General features: G+C 35.5%; 1 protein-coding gene across 2 annotated transcripts in view; it reads left to right on the top strand.

Annotated features, from left to right (window-relative positions):
• The window catches only part of LOC114654330 (myosin-IIIb), a 174,038-nt gene that overhangs the window by 114,301 nt on the left and 39,339 nt on the right, over positions 1 to 20,398 (top strand). For both annotated transcript variants that reach the window (XM_028804811.2, XM_051929489.1), the window contains exons 9-18: positions 1,543 to 1,651; positions 2,023 to 2,136; positions 3,422 to 3,522; positions 3,635 to 3,721; positions 4,243 to 4,308; positions 7,366 to 7,479; positions 13,041 to 13,152; positions 13,794 to 13,840; positions 17,515 to 17,580; positions 17,993 to 18,112. In XM_028804811.2, the coding sequence (XP_028660644.1) occupies positions 1,543 to 1,651; positions 2,023 to 2,136; positions 3,422 to 3,522; positions 3,635 to 3,721; positions 4,243 to 4,308; positions 7,366 to 7,479; positions 13,041 to 13,152; positions 13,794 to 13,840; positions 17,515 to 17,580; positions 17,993 to 18,112 (936 nt within the window). The remainder of the gene's footprint in view (positions 1 to 1,542; positions 1,652 to 2,022; positions 2,137 to 3,421; positions 3,523 to 3,634; positions 3,722 to 4,242; positions 4,309 to 7,365; positions 7,480 to 13,040; positions 13,153 to 13,793; positions 13,841 to 17,514; positions 17,581 to 17,992; positions 18,113 to 20,398) is intronic.

The raw sequence follows: 20,398 nt of genomic DNA, 5'->3' as shown, positions 1-20,398 counted from the left end.
TCACTTTTCCTATCTGCTTCAATCGCAGCAAGATACAACTCGAATCTCTGTTTAAATCTTTTCCAATTTTCAGCTACATTTCCCTTTAACTGGAGATTTGGTGGGGGCTGTAATCCTTCCATATTTTTTTTTCTCTTTTGCTAGAACGTCTTAGCGCTTTCTGACCACGTTTTCGGGTTACTCACAGACACGAGATTCGTTCAAAAGCTGAACCTCTTCTTTACATTCCTCTTCTAATCCGTCACTTCTGACACCATGTAGTGATCTTGTTAGGTTCGTAGTTTAATCAATACACAGGATTGAAAGATATAACTTTTTAATAGACAGACTTTAGAGACATTTACTGTACATGTTACTACTCGTTCTTTAGTTCACGCCCATTCTCCTACTTGCATGGGCATTCACAGGCATTACTAATCATTCTGTAAGTATCCCTTAATAGACCTTACTAATCAACTATCATTACAAAATCCAACGGGTTTGTGCCCTTCAGAATGAAAACAGTTTGCATTTACTTTTTTAATAAAAGGCGAGCTTTTAAGCCTGAGAAATCACCCCGTAAATGCACACGTTTAATTGCACATGTGTTAATATGTATGCTTACACAGTATTAAACCCACCAAGACATGGAATCGTTTAAATCAAGGCGCTGCCCTACCTTCTTCCAGATCGGCCCCAAGGCGTTTCACGTGATTACGTAAGAGGCGTGATGACGCGATACGCGACTCCGCCCCCGTCCATTACAGTATATGGACAAAAAAAGAGGTTCCAGTTATGACCGTTACGCTTTGAATTTCGAAATGAAACCTGCCTAACTTTTGTAAGTAAGCTGTAAGGAATGAGCCTGCCAAATTTCAGCCTTCCACCTACACGGGAAGTTGGAGAATTAGTGGTGAGTGAGTGAGTGAGTCAGTCAGTCAGTAAGTCAGTCAGTGAGGGCTTTGCCTTTTATTAGTATAGATAGTATAGATAGATTATCTAGCTGTAACTGTGTCATCTCTTGTTGTAACTCTGGACATTCCCACAATGTGAATTAGTGGGACGTTACTAGTGTCTAAAGTTTAACTGTGCTCTGATGAAATTTATTTTTTTTAATTTAACATTTCAGTTTAGTATGAAAAGGACTTACCCATATATATTCTCTTTTTAGATTTTTTTTTTGGCTAGTGGAAAGGTGTCTACTGATGGATGTCAGAGTTTTTGCTTGTAACTGGCTTTAATATATAGCAAGTTTCCCTCGCTGAAACCTATTAAAGAAAATGTAGGTCTTGGTTAACCAAAATAGTAATGTTAAATTTGAATAGTTGGCACCCTGGTAATTTGTAATTAATTAATTAATTTGTAACTAATAATTTTGTAATTATTATATGTTTGTCTGTCAACTCTAGTAATATTGTACCCAAAAGGAAGGAAGTGAACAATCAGGCTTATGTTGTTTCCAGGCAACAGTAGAATATAACTAGCTAATGGGGAGTGAGGAGGAGGATGTTGGGGGCATGAAAAATAATAGATATCTGTTACTGTGTATGTACCCATTTTTAGGGACAGTTTGGTGTCCAAGAAGATGAGCTTCTGAACTGTTTGATTTGCACCATGTCTGTAACTCGAGGAGAATCTATTAACCGTTATCACAGTCAGCAACAAGCAGAAGGTAAAGCAGTACTTCTTTCACACATCACTTGCATACAATGTGTTTTTGTACTTGATCAGTGCACTAGGGTACTAAACTAAATGTTAAATGGAATGTAGGGATTTAACATTTGTATTTGTAAATTTCAAATTTCATTTTGAGTCTTTACCAATTAAAAATAAAATGAATATCTGTTGTAATCTGATGTATTAGGAAAATGCCTGTAAACAGTATAAAGACAAAGATTTTTTGTAACTTTTGGATGCTCTTTGTGATACTTGTGTTTGTGCATTTCTTCTTAGGGAGATAATTTTGGTATTATGGAACCCTAACCTTGTTTTATAATATATTTCACTGTCTTCATTTTACTTCTTGCTTTTTTGCTACTTTAGATGCAAGAGACTCAATTGCCAAGGTTGCATATGGCAGAGTTTTCGGCTGGATTGTTAGCAAAATTAATGAACTTTTGACACCCAAGGAGACCTTTGATGACTTACATGAAATAGGTACAGCTTTGGAATGCCAGGCTGTTGTCTTATTATATGTAAATTTTAGAATCCTGTTTTAAAAAGGCAGTTAACTATATTATGTACAAAATGTACAACATGGCAATTGAAAAATCCAATATACAAGACAAAATATTGACTACATAAAGCACAGGCTATTTGGAGAAACTGACAATATGCAGTGAGGCAGAATTAATATAATTAATATAACTAATATGTATTAATATAAACTAATATGTACTTTTGTACTTTTTTTTTTTTTTACTGTGTACTAAGATAGTCATGGAGCAATAAACAACTCAATCAAAATTAATATCCATACATGACAAAGAATAAAAATATATATATTTTAACAAACATATTAAAAGAAATAACATGAAAACAAATGGTACTACCAAATTTTTATTATATAATATTTTCTTACAAAAAGCCTTTTTTAAATTGTGTAATTTGTGATTAATATTCATTTTATGAAAATAAATGAGCAAGAAGTTTAACATTTGTGAACCATTATAGTGCAAATTGAAACAAACAAAACATTTATCTATAAAGGACTCAGTCATAGTTGCTTAAAACTTTGTAATCTAACATTTTGTACTTTATTCCTTGATTTAGATTACACATTTTTAATTGGTATAAAGTTTTTTTCAAAGTAAGTTTTCAATAATAATTTAATAAAGACAAGATCATCTATTTAGTAAAAGGCCAATGCTTAATTGTACTAATTAATGCTTGCCTAATTTTAATGCCCACTGTATAGAAGATTAATGATAATTGTCTAGGAAATTATGTTAGTTACTATTACATAAACCTTTAACTGTCAACTTTATTGTGTTACTGATAAAAGGCAAATCTAAATGTCACATCTTAACAAACCTTGGCCTGAATTTTTTTTGACAGAAAAGTAAGGGATGGAAGAAGAAAAGAAAAAATAACTAATATCTCTGTCTCTAGTAAGCATATTTTGAGATTGCAGAGGCCTAAATTTGAATAATTCAGTGAGGTAGTTCCAGTTATGCTGCCATTGATTGAGTTAGCTTAGAAAACTCCCAATCATTTAAAGCATGTCTAAAAAAACATTTGCTGCAATATTGTGTGACTGAAATTATTTCTTGTTGTTATTAGAAAGCTTATCTTTAACATTGGTAGAGACTATTTTGTAAATATTCATCTGATTGTTTTGGTTATGAGTTTGTTTAGTTGCACAAGGCGTTGGTAATTTAGCTGATTTACAGTATCTAATAACCTTCTCTGAATTATTTTTAAGATGCATTTTTCTTTTCAGGAATTTTAGATATTTTTGGATTTGAGAACTTTGCTGTCAACAGGTATGAGCAGCTGTGTATAAACCTTGCCAATGAACAACTACAGTATTTCTTTAATCATGTAAGTCTACTAAGAGGTCTTTAGTTATTCGTCTGTGGACATTAAATAAATTGAGAAATAAAGTATTTAAAGATTATGTAATTTTGTTTAGCATTTATTGTATTTTTGTTAGCATATCTTTTTAATGGGACAAAGAGAATACAAAGAAGAAGGCATTGATTGGGAGACAATAACATTCAAGGACAATAAACCCATCCTGGTGAGTATTGTTACTTTACAGGTGGACAATTTGGGCAGCCTAGTCCTTTCATTTTTAAATATTGCTCATTGTTGTAGACTTTTTTTATTCTTAGTTTTTACATTATTTGCTTACCTGTTTCACGTACTTGTCACAGAACGCGTTAATCCTTCGTCTTTTCCCACTTGGACAATATTGTTATTAAATTTTTTAAACATTTGGATTCATTTGTTACTGGTACCTTGAGATATGCTGTAGTAATGTTTGTTAAATTATAGTTCATGCTAGTGCCTTATTATAGCTGTAGCCATATAACAAAAAAGAAAAAACTTACTACAGATTTTTGAAAAAGCTTACCAATGAATTATCACTTTCTTTTGCTAAACTATCAGTTTATATTACTATTCAAAATGAGACTGTAACAATTTTATGTGATTTTACTTGAAGTCTGAACTTTACCATTTATCCATCAATAATGAATGTTACAATGTTTTCAGAATCACTTTCCAAAAGTAACTTTTTTCCATTTTGGTATTTCACAGGATTTGTTTTTAGCCAAACCTGTTGGAATTTTCTCACTACTTGATGAACAAAGTGCATTTCCTCAGGTAATTGCTTGATTGCTGTGTGGCCTGATGGGGAAGCCAAATCAAACAGAAACCGAAATAGTCATTCTTCTGTCTCAGAATTTAATTGTGTCACTATCTTATATTACTTTTGTCTTACTTGAATCCTGCTTATGTACCCCCATCATTCTTAAATTTGTCTGGCTACTTTTTCCATTTTATTGTTTTTAGGTACGTATTGCTAATATCTTTGTGACAATTCATAAGGAAAGATTTGACTGGTATTAAGATATTGCAACAGTTTTAATGTACTGTGCAGTATTAGAAGTTTTAAGTGGTAAGCAATCTTACAAATACTCAATATGCTTCTCTCGTGTTCCAAGGCACATGTCTTTCCTGTTGTCTAATTCATTTCAGACCGTTTGTGGCATGTCACTATCAATGGCTGACACAAAAGCTAAAGTTCCTTTTGTTTCCTATGGTACCAGAATTTGCGGCAAAAAAAGAAAAGTTTGATGCATACTGCATATTTATATAATAATTAGTTACAGAATAATACATTTTTGAAAATTGTCAGTTATTTCAGACATGTCTTATATTTTGTAGAGGATACACAGTCGCCTGTGTATCTCTATTAGGAATTGGGAAACCTGTATTGGTAGGTAAAAAAACATTTTTTTTTTTTTGGTTCATGAAATTTTTATATTTCAAAAGCCTAATTTTCTAACTTCATTTTAATATCTTTTTTTGAGAAAGTTGTTATTTACATTTTTAGTATGTCAGATTGCCAGTATAGAAGCCACTATGAATGAATAATGTGTTTCCTGGTTGCCAGTAACAACCTCTGTGACTCGTGTCATGAAGACTCACTAATAAATTACATAGCAACACAGAAGCCCCTTTGTCAAATATACGGGTTTGATCAATGAATAGGTGCAGTCAGACAGTCTTGATTTTGATAGTCTGGTTTCTCATAGATCTTTTGTCTTAATGTTTTGTCTCCGATAAAAAAAACATTTTTGGTAAATGACCTTTTGCAATTCTTTTACAACTAGAATTTCGATTAATCCCTCCGGTTAAAAAAAAAAAAAAAAAGGCTTCCTTTCTTCCCTTAAGCACTCATTGCCAGAAGATCACCTGGGATATTTGTTTTGGGGAAAAAAATGGTGGTTGGTAGGGATCCATGCTGCTTTCCTTTCTGACTGCTTTGTGTCCTTGTAACTAGCATAACATCCACTTGTATTCTACTAGATATTTTTTTTTCTTTGGATTATTTCTTACATTGTTAGGCATGTTTACTTTTTCCAGTTACCTTTTCTCCTTCTTATTTCTGTTTCAAACTAATGGACTCATTAGTTCATAAGCCTTAATTAATAACAGTATTGCTGTTTTTTCTTTTCAGTTCTGTTAAGCTACATTTTATTGTATGATATATCAGATTTGCTGCAGAGTTCTCATAAGATGATTCTTTTTTTTTTTTTTTTTATAATATATTTCACTCCCTCACTTCTCTTTCCCTAGCTCATGGAAGATAATCTGTATGTATTTTATTTAGTATTTTTTGTTTCTCTTCAAAATTTACCTTTATGAAAGTTTACTTGTACAAGCTGTGCTGCCTGTCTAGTTGATTGTGCATTGCCACAGCCATCACACACCGAACCACCTGTATTGGGACCCAAGTGCAACGGGTGACACTTCACCACCACACTTGGAACAGTGTGAGGTTTTTTATGGTGGCTGGAGTGCCAATCCTGCCACCAACCCCCAAGTTTTCCTTATAAATTGGAGGACCTGCTTGAAGGGCTAGATGCAGATTAACATCATACTCCGGGGTCTGGTGACCGTGGTGAAAGTGGCTCCATGTTCCTTGACTTTGCAAAAGATATGGGGCTACGGATTGCTGGGTCCTGGTTCCAGCGCCCTTAGCCACATTATTGGACTTGGTATTCCAGTACTGCCGGTATGGATAAGGAGACTGATCACATCCTCCTGGGCAGACGCTGCAGGCACGTACAGAACTGCAGGGTCTAAAGAAGTGCCCAGTTTGTGAATTCTGATCAAAGACTTGTTGTTGCTACTCTGAAGATGCAGATTAAATCAAGTAGGTTACCACCTACTAGGAGAATGACGCTGGACATGGCCAGACTCCAATACCAGGCCGTTTTCATTGAGTTTGCACACAGTTTCTATGAGGAACTTGCAGATTTGGATGCTACTCCTGATCCTAAAGTTATTTGGGAGACCTTCTGTGACAAGGCACTGAGGGTTGTGTTGGTGTTACTGGTGTTCCCAGAAAGAGGTTTTTCATATTGCAGGGCATCTTAGATATCCTCAAGAGCAGTTGCAGTGCACAGCTTGATGGCAACTCCGTTCTGTACCGGGGACTGAGAAGGATGGCTGCGAAGGCTCTGAGGGCAGGTGAGATGTTTGTTAGAGGAATCTGTGAGCAAGTGACACACCATCTATGATCTAGTGACCCACATCCTGCTTACAGAGGAATCGAAGCATTACGTACATTTGAATCTGTTGAGAGAATCTTGGAGAGTCGCAGGTGACGGATGAGACTGCTGCAATTGTTACCTGCTGGGCTGGTTACTTTGAGCAGCTGTTTAAAGCTGATGCTCCTGCTAAGACGCTGGACATCTCTGGGTCCACGGTTCTTGAGGCTGATCCTCCAATTGGCTGTGATACACCCAATCTGAGATTGCACAGGTGGTGAACCAGCAGAGGGTAGGGAAGGTGGCAGGGATCTGTGGTATCTGGAGTGAATTACTGCAACCTTCTTTGCGTCCATTTGGAAGACGAGCGCCATCCTAACTGACTTGAAAACAGGACTTATCATCCCTATCTGTTGGTGAAGAAAGATTCACTGATCTTGACTTTGCTGACGATGCTGTGATGTTCACAAAATCAATGGAGGCTCTGATCGGGGCTCTCGAAAGACTGAGCGAGGTGTCCGAGTGTTGTTTGTGAGTTGCTAATTGTATACCTTTCATAAGAAGCAGACAAGAGTAAATGGCAACAAAAATAAAACGCTAAGTTAATAGACAAGTCAAGCTAAGGTTTGTTAAATTATCATGTTTTCCCTTGGTTTAACAGGCAACTGATAAAAACTTTGTTGAAAAACTCAACAGCAGCTTTAAAGGCAATGCACACTTTGAAGTGGTTAGGAGCCACATGCCAATGTTTAGCATTGTGCATTATGCAGGAAGGGTGAGTTTCTTATTTCATCTTGTTTGACTGAATATCTCTTATTAGCTTATATCATTTTGTCAAAATAACCATTTTTACAAAATTTATTGTACACTGTAAAACCGAGTATGTTGTGGTATGTTTTTTCCAAATCAGATGCTACTTTTCTGTTTATATTCCATTATATAGTTGATTTCTTTGTTTCCATAATGAAAGCAAGTAAAGGCAACCATTAAAGTGTAGAAATTTTCAGTTTAGAAAACTGTGTGTTAAACGTGTGATCTTCCATTTTAAGAATGATTCTTTTAAAATGAGTATAATTTGAGTAATTTCTGAATTTATAAAGTATTTGTTCAAAGCTGTTAGTAAGTATGTATATCTATAAAAGAATGTAGTCTTAAAAGTGTTTATAATGCAAACCGGGACAATGGCACCACTCATGCTGTTGGCAGTAATGTGTTTAGTTATGTTGATTTAGCTTGAGTACTTTTCTTTGAGGTGGTGAAGTGATATGATCAGAATCAGCATTCACTTTTTTGGCCAGGTACATTAAAGTGTACTTAGATTTTGTTTTGATAGTATTGGTAAAACATACAAGGACAACAAAGAATAAAAAAGTATACTGTAAATATAAGAAGATAAAATGATAACATATGATATAACATACAAGGGTACTACAAAAATAAAGAGAAAGTAGGATTTAAATGTCCTGGCAGTCTGGTGTGCAGGTATACATAGATTTTTGCATCACCTCTTTTTCTCTGATGCATTCTGAAAAAGGACCCATTCTTAAACATCCATCTTGTGTTTTGGCTTTCATACAATTTCCTAAAATTCCTCTTTTGGAAGTAAACACGATACAAAATATTATTGTTGTTAATGAGTTTTTGTAAACTATGACCCAGTGATGTCACAGGTCAATTGTGTACTTTCAATGAAAGAATTCTGACATACAGCATAGCATGTACAGTACAGATACACAACAAATGAAAAGGAGTATGGGTGTACCACAGTTACCACAAAACTGATAATTATTGCGCTTGATATTGTAATTGAAATTAATAATTTAGATTAGTAACACTTCAGTGAAATAAGAATTTTGTGTTTCCAACTGTATATTCACAGTGCAGTATAACCTCCCTATATAAGTTTTTTAGGGACCTGCTTAAAAAATTAAAGCAATTGAAGCAAAGCAATTTCATATTTCACACAATTCTCTTCATTTTGTACTAAAAAGTATGGTCTTAAACAGTCGGGTGATTTGGGTTCAACATTACTTATACCATGTTTGCTACGACCTCTAGAAAAATTGAGAAAGAAAGTCTCACTTTTTAAAATATGATTTTAGAGGTCAGACTCCTAATGGTGTGTTCACCATGGTTGCCTTTGAAGTTGCATGATGCAAAACTTTCAGATTTGTCAGTGCAGTCTCTCTTAGTGAATGTATCTCTGGTTACACTCCTCTAATGGAGTGTCAGTAATAAGTAGTAATTATTTAATTACATTTTTCATATTTGTATATAATATTCCATATTTGTAATTATGATTAATATATGATTAGTTATGCAGTCCTAATAGGCAGTCTTTGAGAGACTGTCTAGACATTTGAATTAAGTTATGAATAACAATTTATGATCCTCCCCACTTGGAGTTTGCATCTTCTCCCCTTTCCACCTGGGTTTTCTCTGGATGCCCTTAGTCCAAAGACATGCAGATTAGGTGAATTGGCAATTGCGTGTGTATGTGTTTTCTCTGCGATGGATGGGAACTTTATCCAGAAATTGTTTTTGTCTTATGCCTGATGTTTGCTGGCGAAGGCTCTAGCTTTCCCACAACCCTGCTCAGGGTAAAGTGAATTTGGAAAATGGACGAATGGATTGATAACATGTTATCACTTGCATGTAAGAATTGTGTTCATTACCTTGGCATTCATGTTCATGTTACATATTTTGATGTTAAAAAAAAATTAGGATGTGAGCTTCAGTAGGCTTTGCGCCCTAGGAAGTTACCTGAATCCTCTTTAATAAAACCCCTGTGTGCGTCCAGTGTCCGTGTGTGTGTGTCTTCTGGTGAAGTGTGCATGCGCGGGGCACGGTGCGATGTTTCAAAGGCTGCCTGACGCATCACACAAGACAGAGAGGGCGGGACCTATAAAATATCGCGCGGCAGATCCAATCCGATTTCGGTAAATGAGGTAAGACCTAAAACATAAAACACGAAAAATCCAGTCGGGTACAGAGACGCGGAGACCAGCTTCCCAATTGTTGTGCAAGTGTTCACTCTGAGGATGTCAGATTTGCGATTAAGAAGCTTGACCCGGTAAAGTATAAAGTGTCAGTCGTTGAAGGGGTTTTCCTAAATATACGAATTTTCATGATATTACAATACGATGACTTTTAAAACTAGATTTATTTTCGTGCACATTACATCAGTTGCTGGGGAGAATCTGGTGATTGCCCACCGTTGTGACAGAAAATTAAACGCATATTACAGACAGCAAAGCCAGTATTACTGTCAGAGAAAATTACAGGCATTTTACGGGAAAAATTTAATGAGGTAAAAGGTCCATTGCCATTTAATATAGACTGTTCCTGCTAATGTTTATGGACTACTGTTCTAGCGCCCGTTATTGTAATGGGCTTAATGTCTAGTTCTATAATATTTCACTAATTATTTACTGCTCTGTTACTGATCTTTCTGATTATAAAATAGGTAATTATGATAGCAGTTGACGAGCAATTCGTAATTAATTGCAGAATTACAGTAGTTGAGGGTTCCTCTAGGTTCCTCTTTGTCTTGCATTATTTGGCTCAAAAACTAATCAATACCTCGTTATCTCATAACAGGCTTAAGTTTCGTGTTTGGTATTTTTCTGACCAGCCATTTTAGCTAAAGACCGTCCTCAAGAAACTGTGATACACACACACACACACACACACAGTATCAGGGGACTCTAAAATGTCAAGATCCATCAAAAACTGGAGATCAGAATTTTTGACGAATCTAAAGTGTTTGCTCCTCCTTCATAGACAATAGGTTATGGTGGGACAGGGCATAAAGCAAAAAACAAATTTATTTGTTATAAAACTGAAAAATTGCAGCCAATTTAATACATATCTTTAAATCTTTTACTATAAAACATTGAAGGATGTGAAATGAAGCTTTAGATAACTAGTTCAAAAATGGAGAGAAGCTACTTGATATGTTGTCTAAAAATGCTATCTACTTAATTAAGCATACATAATTTAACTTTAGTCAATATGAGGAATGTTAGGAAAACTTATGCTTAGGGTGAATCTGTGGATGAAGCAGCATCCTTAGGCATAAAATTGGTTTAATTGTTGCTATTAAATTTCTACTAGCAGGTTTCTTTGGAGTTGTTTTAAAAGACATTTTGAATGTGCAGAAAGATGATGAGTTGTCGGTGACCCAGTGAGCCCACACTAGGACCCAAATTTACTGCCAGTTCCCTGGCTCTGGATAGCAACCCATGGATTGCGAATCACTGTTCTAGAGTGCAAAAAGTTTAATTAAAAGTTCTTGATTAAAAAAAAAAACAAACACTCAAATTATTGTGTATATGGAAGTATTTTCTGCTTAAATTATTAAATTGAGTAAGGAGTTATGTACTGTAAGTATACAAGTTACATGTACGGTGGATTCAGAAAGTATTCAGGTTCTCACTTTTATCACATTGAATGTTGAAGCCTTGTGCTGAAATCATTAATTAATCCAACTTATTTTGAATAAATTTGCCAAAATGTCTAAAATCCATGTTTTGTTTTGTTATTCTTGGGTATTCAGTTTTGCTTGATGTGGAGAAAAAAATTTTAAATGATTTTACCACAAGGTGGCAATATAGCAAAAAGTGAAGGGGTCTGAATACTTTCTGAATTCACTTTATACATTGAAGCATGTTAACAATCAACTTACATACAGCAGCTATCCATTTTCTCAACCTTCTATTGCTTTTACATCAGTAAGAACTCTGCAAGTGTCTAATATTAACAGCTGCCTTTTCCACAATGTCGCCTGTCTTTGAGCAACACAATGAAAAATAAACTGAGTTATTATAATTAGGCCTTTGCAGTTTTGACCATTTAAAAACAGATTTTTGTATGAATACTTTATTTACCAGTAAATTAAAAGAGTTTATTTACAAGACTGCTTACTCTCAACTTGGTATTGAGTCTTCAGTTCCCTGCTCTTGATGGAAATGTGGGAAATGAGCTTTAATTAATTTTCTTATGTAATTCAATGACAATGACAGAAACCCTTTAAAGTCAGTGGTATGGGAAATCTGTGATCAAAAGAGGAATGAATGACTTTTGCAGGTTTGGATTTAAATGGAATTGAAAAAAATCAAAATTCTTAAACCGAGTCTGCAGAGTCATCATGATTAGAAAGGTAGATGTTTTTCCTAAGTTGTTGGAGAATAAACAGTCAGTGTATTGGAAAGACTGGTATAATGGTCCAAAAGGTGGATCATATAGATTGAGAGAATTTTTTGTTTGGACGAGAGGTAAGATCTTCTAACAGATAGTTAGGAGGACTTGCAAGCGGCAGCCTGCTTTAAATTTTGGCTATGTGATTGTTTCTGAGTCATGTTTCAGTGTATTTTTTGCATGGCCTGTATTCCTTTCTCTATTATAATTTCTAATGTTTAAGATTTAGATAGTATTCTTTGACATTGACAAGTACACAGATATAAAATTTCTTAAGCCTTCTCATTTTTATCTGTACTTGTTTGTCCTGTGTGAAGTTCCTTGAGGAAGAAGAAATCTGCTTATTTTCCTATTATCACAGTGTATATAGAATAATGGTTGAATTTATTCTGGTTGACAGATGTATGAATTATGTGAGATATAAAATGTGTGGTGAACTTGAAGCAGGCAAGAAGCTGTGGCATCATATGATCCCAGATTTATTATTTTCAGTTATATTTTATATACTTAATGTTTTTTCATTTCATCTTTTGAAACAAATGTTTTTTATTAAATTCTCACCGCCCACTTCGCCCTTATTTAAAGATATCAAAGGATTGTGTCTAATATATTACATGAGGTAAACTAAGAACAAAACATTTATATTAGATACAGTAATCCCTCGCTATATCGCGCTTCGACTTTCGCAGCTTCACTCTATCGCGGATTTTATATGTAAGCATATTTAGATATTTATCGCAGATTTTTTGCTGGTTCGCTGATTTCTGACGCGCACTCCTTTGAAGAGGAAGATATGTTTGCATTCTTTTAATTGTGAGACGGAACTGTCATCTCTGTCTTGTTATGGAGCACAGTTTAAACTTTTGAAAAAGAGACAAATGTTTGTTTGCAGTGTTTGAATAAAGTTCCTGTCTCTCTACAACCTCCTGTGTTTCTGTGCAAATCTGTGACCCAAGCATGACAATATAAAAATAAAAATTTAAACATATGGTTTCTACTTCGTGGATTTTCACCTTTCGCGGGGGGTTCTGGAACGCAACCCCCGCGATCGAGGAGGGATTACTGTACTTGATTTCTAAACTATTTCTTCAAATGTATTTGAAAAATATATCTTAACATGGTTTATTAATTTTTCAGGTTCAGTACAATGCAAGTGGTTTTCTGGAAAAGAATCGGGACACAATCCCTGCCAATATTAGAGGGCTGTTCATCAACAGTGTGACTCCATTACTTAGTGTCCTATTTGCAGGTAATTAGAATGTGAAAAATGGGTATTATTTGCTTTTAAGATGCCATAAAAATGATCTGTAAAGCAAAATTTGAAAATTAAGTGTCTTAAACATGTAAAGTTTAGCAAAACATCTATGAAGAGGGTTATTATAGACATTTTTTGCAAAAATATACAGTATTACATGCCGGAGAAGTACCTTTTGTGTCCGGAGTCTGTAAAACGGCCTACCTCTCAATGTTGAAGCATTACTAGTTTTAAATGAAAATGCACACTTTTTAATTTACTTTTTGGTGTATCTAGATGTATGTTCATAAACTATTATGTGCTAATCAACATATGGTTTGCGATTTTTGTTGTCTCTTTGCTCTCCGTTCTAAAGTTATTTTTAATATGTACAACCCTTTAGTTAACATTGTTGTTTTTAAATGTGCTTTATAAATAACTTTCTTGCTTGCTAAATAATACATACATGTGGTGACAGGAAGTAAACTGATGCACAGAATGTGTCACAAAATATCTGAAGTGTTGTGTAGGTCAGTGTTCCCAACCTAATATGCACATATTATACTGTATTCTTGAGAAAACACATTTTAGGTTTTTACACAAGTATCAAAAACAATTTTTGTCTGTAACTAATATCTTTGAATTTTGCATTTTAGCCACTATATCCAGAACAGGCACATTAATGCCACAAAGCAGAGCAAAGGTATGTGCTTTATCACTTTCTGTCTCCATTAGTCTGATTTTTAGTTTTGTTTAATGGGAAGTCTCAAACCTGATTTTTGTCTGCAGATGTCGTCTTGTATTTGTTTTTTATCATTGTATAATAAGATGTTTGTGACAATCTATTCTAGATAGATTCAAAGGTGAACTTTTTGCCACAGCGTCAAACATTAAAATAAACATTGGCACTGAAAATAATGATATCCGTATGACTGAGTTTTTTTTAATTTATTTTTTTTATTAATTTTATTGTAATCATTCATACAAATCGATCAATTTTTACAAAAAATAGGATTGAAAAACAAGTTGACCCCCATCCCTGAGAGAGAGAGCATGACCAACGGGGTAAAACTTAAGGCTTATAAACATACCTAAATTGACGAGTTTAATAGGCCAATGGAGATGAATGGAGTCAATGCTTTAAGAGCTTATTCTAAAATTTTATTGATTATATCCTGCCAGGTTTTAAAAAAATTCTGTACAGATCCTCTAACTGAATATTTGATTTTTTCCAATTTCAAATAGTATAAAACATCAGTTACCCGCTGACTTAGAAAAGAGGAGAGTTAGGATTCTTCCAGTTTAGCAAAATAAGTCTGCATGCCAAAAGTGTAGTGAATGCAATCACAATTTGTTTGTCCTTCTCCAATTTAAACTCATCTGGAAGAACACCAAACACAGCTGTTAATGGGTTAGGAGGGATTGTGACACCAAGGCTGTCTGAGAGGCACTTAAAAATTTTGGTCCAAAATAATGTTAATTTGGCACAGGCCCAAAACATGTGACCCAGTGAGGCTGGGACTTGATTGCAGCGTTCGCAGGTTGGATCTTGCCCTGGAAACATTTTGGACAGTTTTGGGCGAGACAGATGTGCTCGATATATAATTTTGAGTTGAATAATTGCATGCTTTGTGCATATGGAGCTTGAGTGAATTCACTGCATTGCTACTTTCCACTCCCTTTCTGATACATTAATTAAGAGATCTTTTTCCCATTGTCCTCTTGGATCTTTTAAAGGGAGGGACTGTAAAATAATTTTATATATTGCAGAGATGGTGTCGAAGTCCTTGAAATTGAGCAATATTTTTTCCAGCATGGAAAGTTCCTAATTTGAAGATAATTAAAGAAATGTATAGCTGGAAAGTTAAATTTGGAATGTAATTGTTCGTAGGATGCAAAGATGTTGTCTGTGTAAAGATCTCTGAGCAATTTAATCCCAAATTTTTTCTAGATATTAAAAACTGCATATGTTTGCAAGGGTTGAAAGAGGTGGTTCTCTTGCAGAGGTGCCACAGATAAAAGCTTCTCCATCTTAAAATGCTTTCTACATTGGTTCCATATTCTGAGTGAGTGAAGCACAATTGGGTTATTAGTATATTGCCGATACCTTGCATTTATTGGGGTACAAAGCAGGGAATATAAGGAAGTACTGCAGGATTTTACTACTATTGCGGACCAGGCCTCATTGTTGGACTATGTCAGTTTAAATGACTGAAAATCACTGGGTACATCTAATTTGCTGACTTGAGTGACGATCTTCCAATGCAGTCTTGCTTGCTTGATTTTGTGGCAGCCAATATCATGCTGCATGATGGAAACAGTGTTTATGAAGGGTTAGCAGATACTACAAGCTCAACTGCAGTCTCAACACCTTTTTTTCTTTTCCCATACTGTTATTGTATATAAAACATGAGACATAAGACCAGACAAGCTTTTCTTCTGTTTGCGAGATCAAAAACATCAAATTCTTTATTCCCCATTCATGCATTATGTGATTTGTACTTTCGGAATGAGCATTCTTGGTTATCAGCTCTCATTTGCAAAGAGACTGCCCGTGCCACTAAAGGCAAAATCAGACTTATTTGATTTTGTGTGACTTGCAGACTAGTTGGACTGAGTCACTGGCATATCAATTTATGCGACTTCTTTCATGGGAGCACGCTTCCCTTCTGTCTCAGACCTGTTAAGATTATATAAGTGAAGGCTGTGACTAAAAATCAGTGGAAAAGTCATATGATGTGACATAACCTTAAGAGAAGTATCTCAGTGCCAGTGCAAATAATTAAGATGGGGCCAGTATGGTTTTAGGTCTTTTTTCTGTTGCCAGTGCTTGTGTAAATTGGTGGCCATAAATTTCTTAGTGATCAATTGGATACTTTTATTGCAGTTTACTAGATTACCTGTTGATGTCACTGAAAAAGTATTATAAGATGTACAGTACTTTAATTTTTATGGGTTGGTTATATTATTTACCTTATACAATACCAGGCACCATAAACGCAGAGAAAGAGCCTCAGCTGGGAGAAATTTTTGCCCAGGTTGATCTGTGGCGGTGGGGAGATGGGATAGCAGGCTGCTTGTGCTGATCAACACATTTACAAAACAAAAGATGCTAAAGGAGAGGTGCGAAGGAATTTAAGGAGGCCCGGGATTACAAGTTTTTTTGTAGGCTTCAGGGATTCTAGTGTTAATAGCAGCAGTTTTTACCACCAAATTTAGCTAAATGTTTCATTGCTTTCAGTATCATTGTGTTGACTCTGCATTTAATTCTGTAGTGCGGTAAAACATTTTTTGTTGATACTACATTGAGAGCATGTGTTTAAGAACTCGCCAATAAACAACTAACTTTGTTTTTTATAGATCCATTCATAGAAAGCAGCATACCAAAGTACTTTACAACATAGTTGTGTGTGCATAAAGTCTGAACAGCCAAGATATCATTCTGAGGATAGGTTTAGATTAAATATACAGTATAAAGCATCAGGGTGTTTAATAAAAAAACTTGAGAACTGAGGGCAGATTATTGAAAATCTTTTATACTGTGCAAAAAAAGTATTAGGGAAAAAATGTATAAAAGGGACATCAGTAGCACTCAGATGGTGTCTGTTTCACTGGCTGCTGGGTGGTACATGAGGTTTACTTAATATTAAAAAGTTTGAATTTGTTAATTTTATCTTTTTCCATAAAATGGAACTGCATTATATTGAGTCTCAATGAGGCAGTTATTTGCTGTGTGCAAAAGTCTTTTCAGAGGTTGTTTGATGATATGTCTTTCTCGCCCAGGTCTATCCGGGAAACAATGGCATAAACCATTCTTTTTGTAGACCATGCTTCATAAAATAAAAATATGAGATTAATATTAGACAGGAGTTATGTGTAGCCTGAAAGGTACTGATATTTACATATTAATTATGTTGTCAGGATTAATATTGGTGAATATTTAAATTAGGGTGGCACGGTGGCGCAGTGGTAGCACTGCTGCCTTGCAGTAAGGAGACCCGGGTTCGCTTCCCGGGTCCTCCCTGCGTGGAGTTTGCATGTTCTCCCCATGTCTGCGTGGGTCTCTTCCAGGTGCTCCGGTTTCCTCCCACAGTCCAAAGACATGCAAGTTAGGTGGATTGGCGATTCTAAATTGTCCCTAGTGTGTTTGGTGTGTGGGTGTGTGTGTCCTGTGGTGGGTTGGCGCCCTGCCCGAGATTGGTTCCTGCCTTGTGCCCTGTGTTGGCTGGGATTGGCTCCAGCAGACCCCCGTGACCCTGTGTTCGGATTCAGTGGGTTGGATGGATGGATGGATATTTAAATTTAAATGATGAAGAAATAGTATTGCATATTTAAGCTTCTTGTTTATAATAACACAAACTAAAACATTTATTGCAGCTTTTGAAAAGTATTGATGACAACTTTAATTCAACAAGGAAGCTATCTGTGGGAGCCCAATTCAAGGTAATATATGGGCAGCATCTTCAGTGCACATTTGTTTGTTATTGTCAACCTTATTGCCTTCACTGATAACTAAACTTTTGGTAGTGAAAAGTTCAAAACAACTTTTACACCTAGGGAGATTTTTAGACCATGAATTAAATTTGTTGTCTAATGTGTTTAGTTGTTAGACCATTGAAATTGACTTAGGGCCTGTTAATTTGCTCATTAATTTGTGCTTATCTAGTTTTTACATTCATATTTATATTGCTGTCTTGCATTACTTTTTATAAACTGTAGCTGATTATTTCAGGTTCATTTTATTTGTAACATTGTGTAACTGCTTTCATATAAATTATTTTTTTATTTATGTCCCAAAAATATTTATTTTGCACATATTTTGTATCTATTAATGTATGTATGTTTTTCTCTAAAGCATTCTTTGACAGTGTTAATGGAAAAAATGTTTGCAGCCAATCCACATTTTATTCGTTGCATAAAACCCAACTCAAGCAAGAAACCTGACCTGCTGGACAGTAAGCTGATAATGGAGCAAGTAAGTGCTGTTACATTGAACAGATATTACTAAGTTATTAGTTTGGTATAAATTTAATGAACTGAAAGGAGTTCGCACAGAGTTTTGGTTTTGTTTATTCAGATGTTTTATTTAATCTATTCCAGTAATAATAATAATAATAATAATAATAATTCTTTGCATTTATATAGCGCTTTATCTCACTACTCAAAGCGCTCAGCAATTGCAGGTTAAGGGCCTTGCTTAAGGGCCCAACAGAGCAGAGTTTCTTTTGGCATTTACGGGATTCGAACCGGCAACCTTCCGATTGCCAGTGCAGATCCATAGCCTCAGAGCCACCACTCCGCCACCGCCAGTATTCTATAATATTTTGAATGAAACTTTATGATAAACACCAGGTTGATTTTATGAATTGATTGAAACTTTATAACAGAAGTTATTAATCAACACAATATTGTCTGCTTGATTGAATTAGTATGGTCATAGTACTTTGAAGTTTTATATTTCACTAGATAGCCAGTTTCATCTGCGTATAAGAATATATTGTGATGGAAACAGGGCGCCAGTGAACCCCAAATACAAAGACACAACCACAGTCCCAGGTTCAAATAATGGATGATTTATTGTACAATACCTAGTACAGTAACAAAGCGCAAGTTCTCTCCACAATCACCTTTCCTCTCTCGACTGCACTGCCCTCCTCCAGTCAAGTGTTGTTCTCCATTCTCCCAGCTCCACCTTGCCTGGGCAAGGGAGTACATCCCTTTTATTGAGGACCCGGGAGTACTTCTGGTGCCAGGGGTGCTGCCCGTTGGAAGTTCTCCTGGGTCTTATGGAAGTCAAATATAGTAAGGAGTATGTCTCCCTGCAGCGCCCTCATGTAGCTCCCATGGACCCCAGCAGGACTTTGCTGCTGAACTACAGCTCTCGGCATTCCTTGCTGGTTCCTGAATGGGTGCCGATACGGAATCCGGGTATGGGATCTTCCCGACTCCTTGCCGGGATGCTGTCCATCTCGTGTGCCACCAACAACACATTTAGTTTCACATACAGTGTATCTTCCTTGGCTACATTATTTTGTTATTTGTTTAAGATAAGATTGCATATTGGTTTCCCCAATAAGGCATTTTCATGTTCTGACCTTTCCCAGCCAAGTGTCAGAGTCTTTGTTGGCTACACTTCTGTATGGTCACTCATTTAGAGCTATTGTTACTCCTGGGAGTGGTTATTTCTGATAAAGGAGTCTTTTTGAGGGTTTTGGCTTTCCAACTTGTACATAGTAGTCCCCACTACCCCTTACCAGATGCAAATGCTGATTAAATTAGAAAATCACCAGCAATAGGAGCAATGTATCTTGAAATGAAAATACCATAGGTGTGCAATAACCGTGATTGTTATACACCCAAAGGAAAAAGCTAAAATATGTAAAGGTTTAATTAAAACTTAATAAACTTGCAATTGGTATAAAGTTTAAAGTTTTGAAGGATAAGAACATTTTGTTAGTGTCTGTGTTCAAACTTTATGATAACATAATCTTCAGCTGTTTTATAGGCATGACACCCTGACCCTTTAGGACAGCTTCCTGTCTTAGATAATTCCAAATGTTTTGAATACCTCATCTCACGCCGGAGAGAAAGATCATCTCATGAAATGCATTCCATCTCGCATATCACAATAACCCGACATCCATGCATCTATTGTGCTAGTTACAGTTTTTACTGTTTTTTTGTTTTAAAAATTTACCTCAATATTCTGAGCCTGGTGTAGTTTAGGGGTTGCTGAATGCATTTCTGCCATTTGCTTCTGATTTTAACTATGTTTTAATATAGTTAAAAATTAAATTGAATCTTTTCCGATGAGATTTTGTTTTCCCACGGGAGCCGTTGTTTTATGGTATTAAGGTCAGTGCAGTGCATTTTCTCGATATCCAGAATTGCAGATTCCTCAAAGAATTTCTGTGTGTTTCTTTTTGTTAGCTTCCCAGTAAAAAGTTTTTGTGCTTGTTGCTTTTCGCTGCAGTTTTGGTATAGCATTTTGGCATTGCTTGTTGGTGTATTTGACTTCGTAGTTTTTGACCTTGGCCTGTTATGACTATGTTTCATTTTGTGGTCCTATTATATACAGGTCAAATTCCGTTATAACGAATATCTTCATAACAACATTTTCATTACAACGAAGTATTGTTATGGTCCCGGCTGTTTCCCCATATGACACGAGTATATAGAAATCTCGTTATTACGAAGTACATTCAGCAGATACTTTCATTATAATGAAGTGCCCAAAAGACCTTGAAATGCCTGAATGAAT

Source organism: Erpetoichthys calabaricus, chromosome 7 (assembly GCF_900747795.2).
Source record: "Erpetoichthys calabaricus chromosome 7, fErpCal1.3, whole genome shotgun sequence".
NCBI classification, from domain to species: domain Eukaryota; kingdom Metazoa; phylum Chordata; class Cladistia; order Polypteriformes; family Polypteridae; genus Erpetoichthys; species Erpetoichthys calabaricus.
The sequence above is the reverse complement of the archived record's forward strand: the minus strand, read 5'-3'. Positions and strand labels throughout refer to the sequence as shown.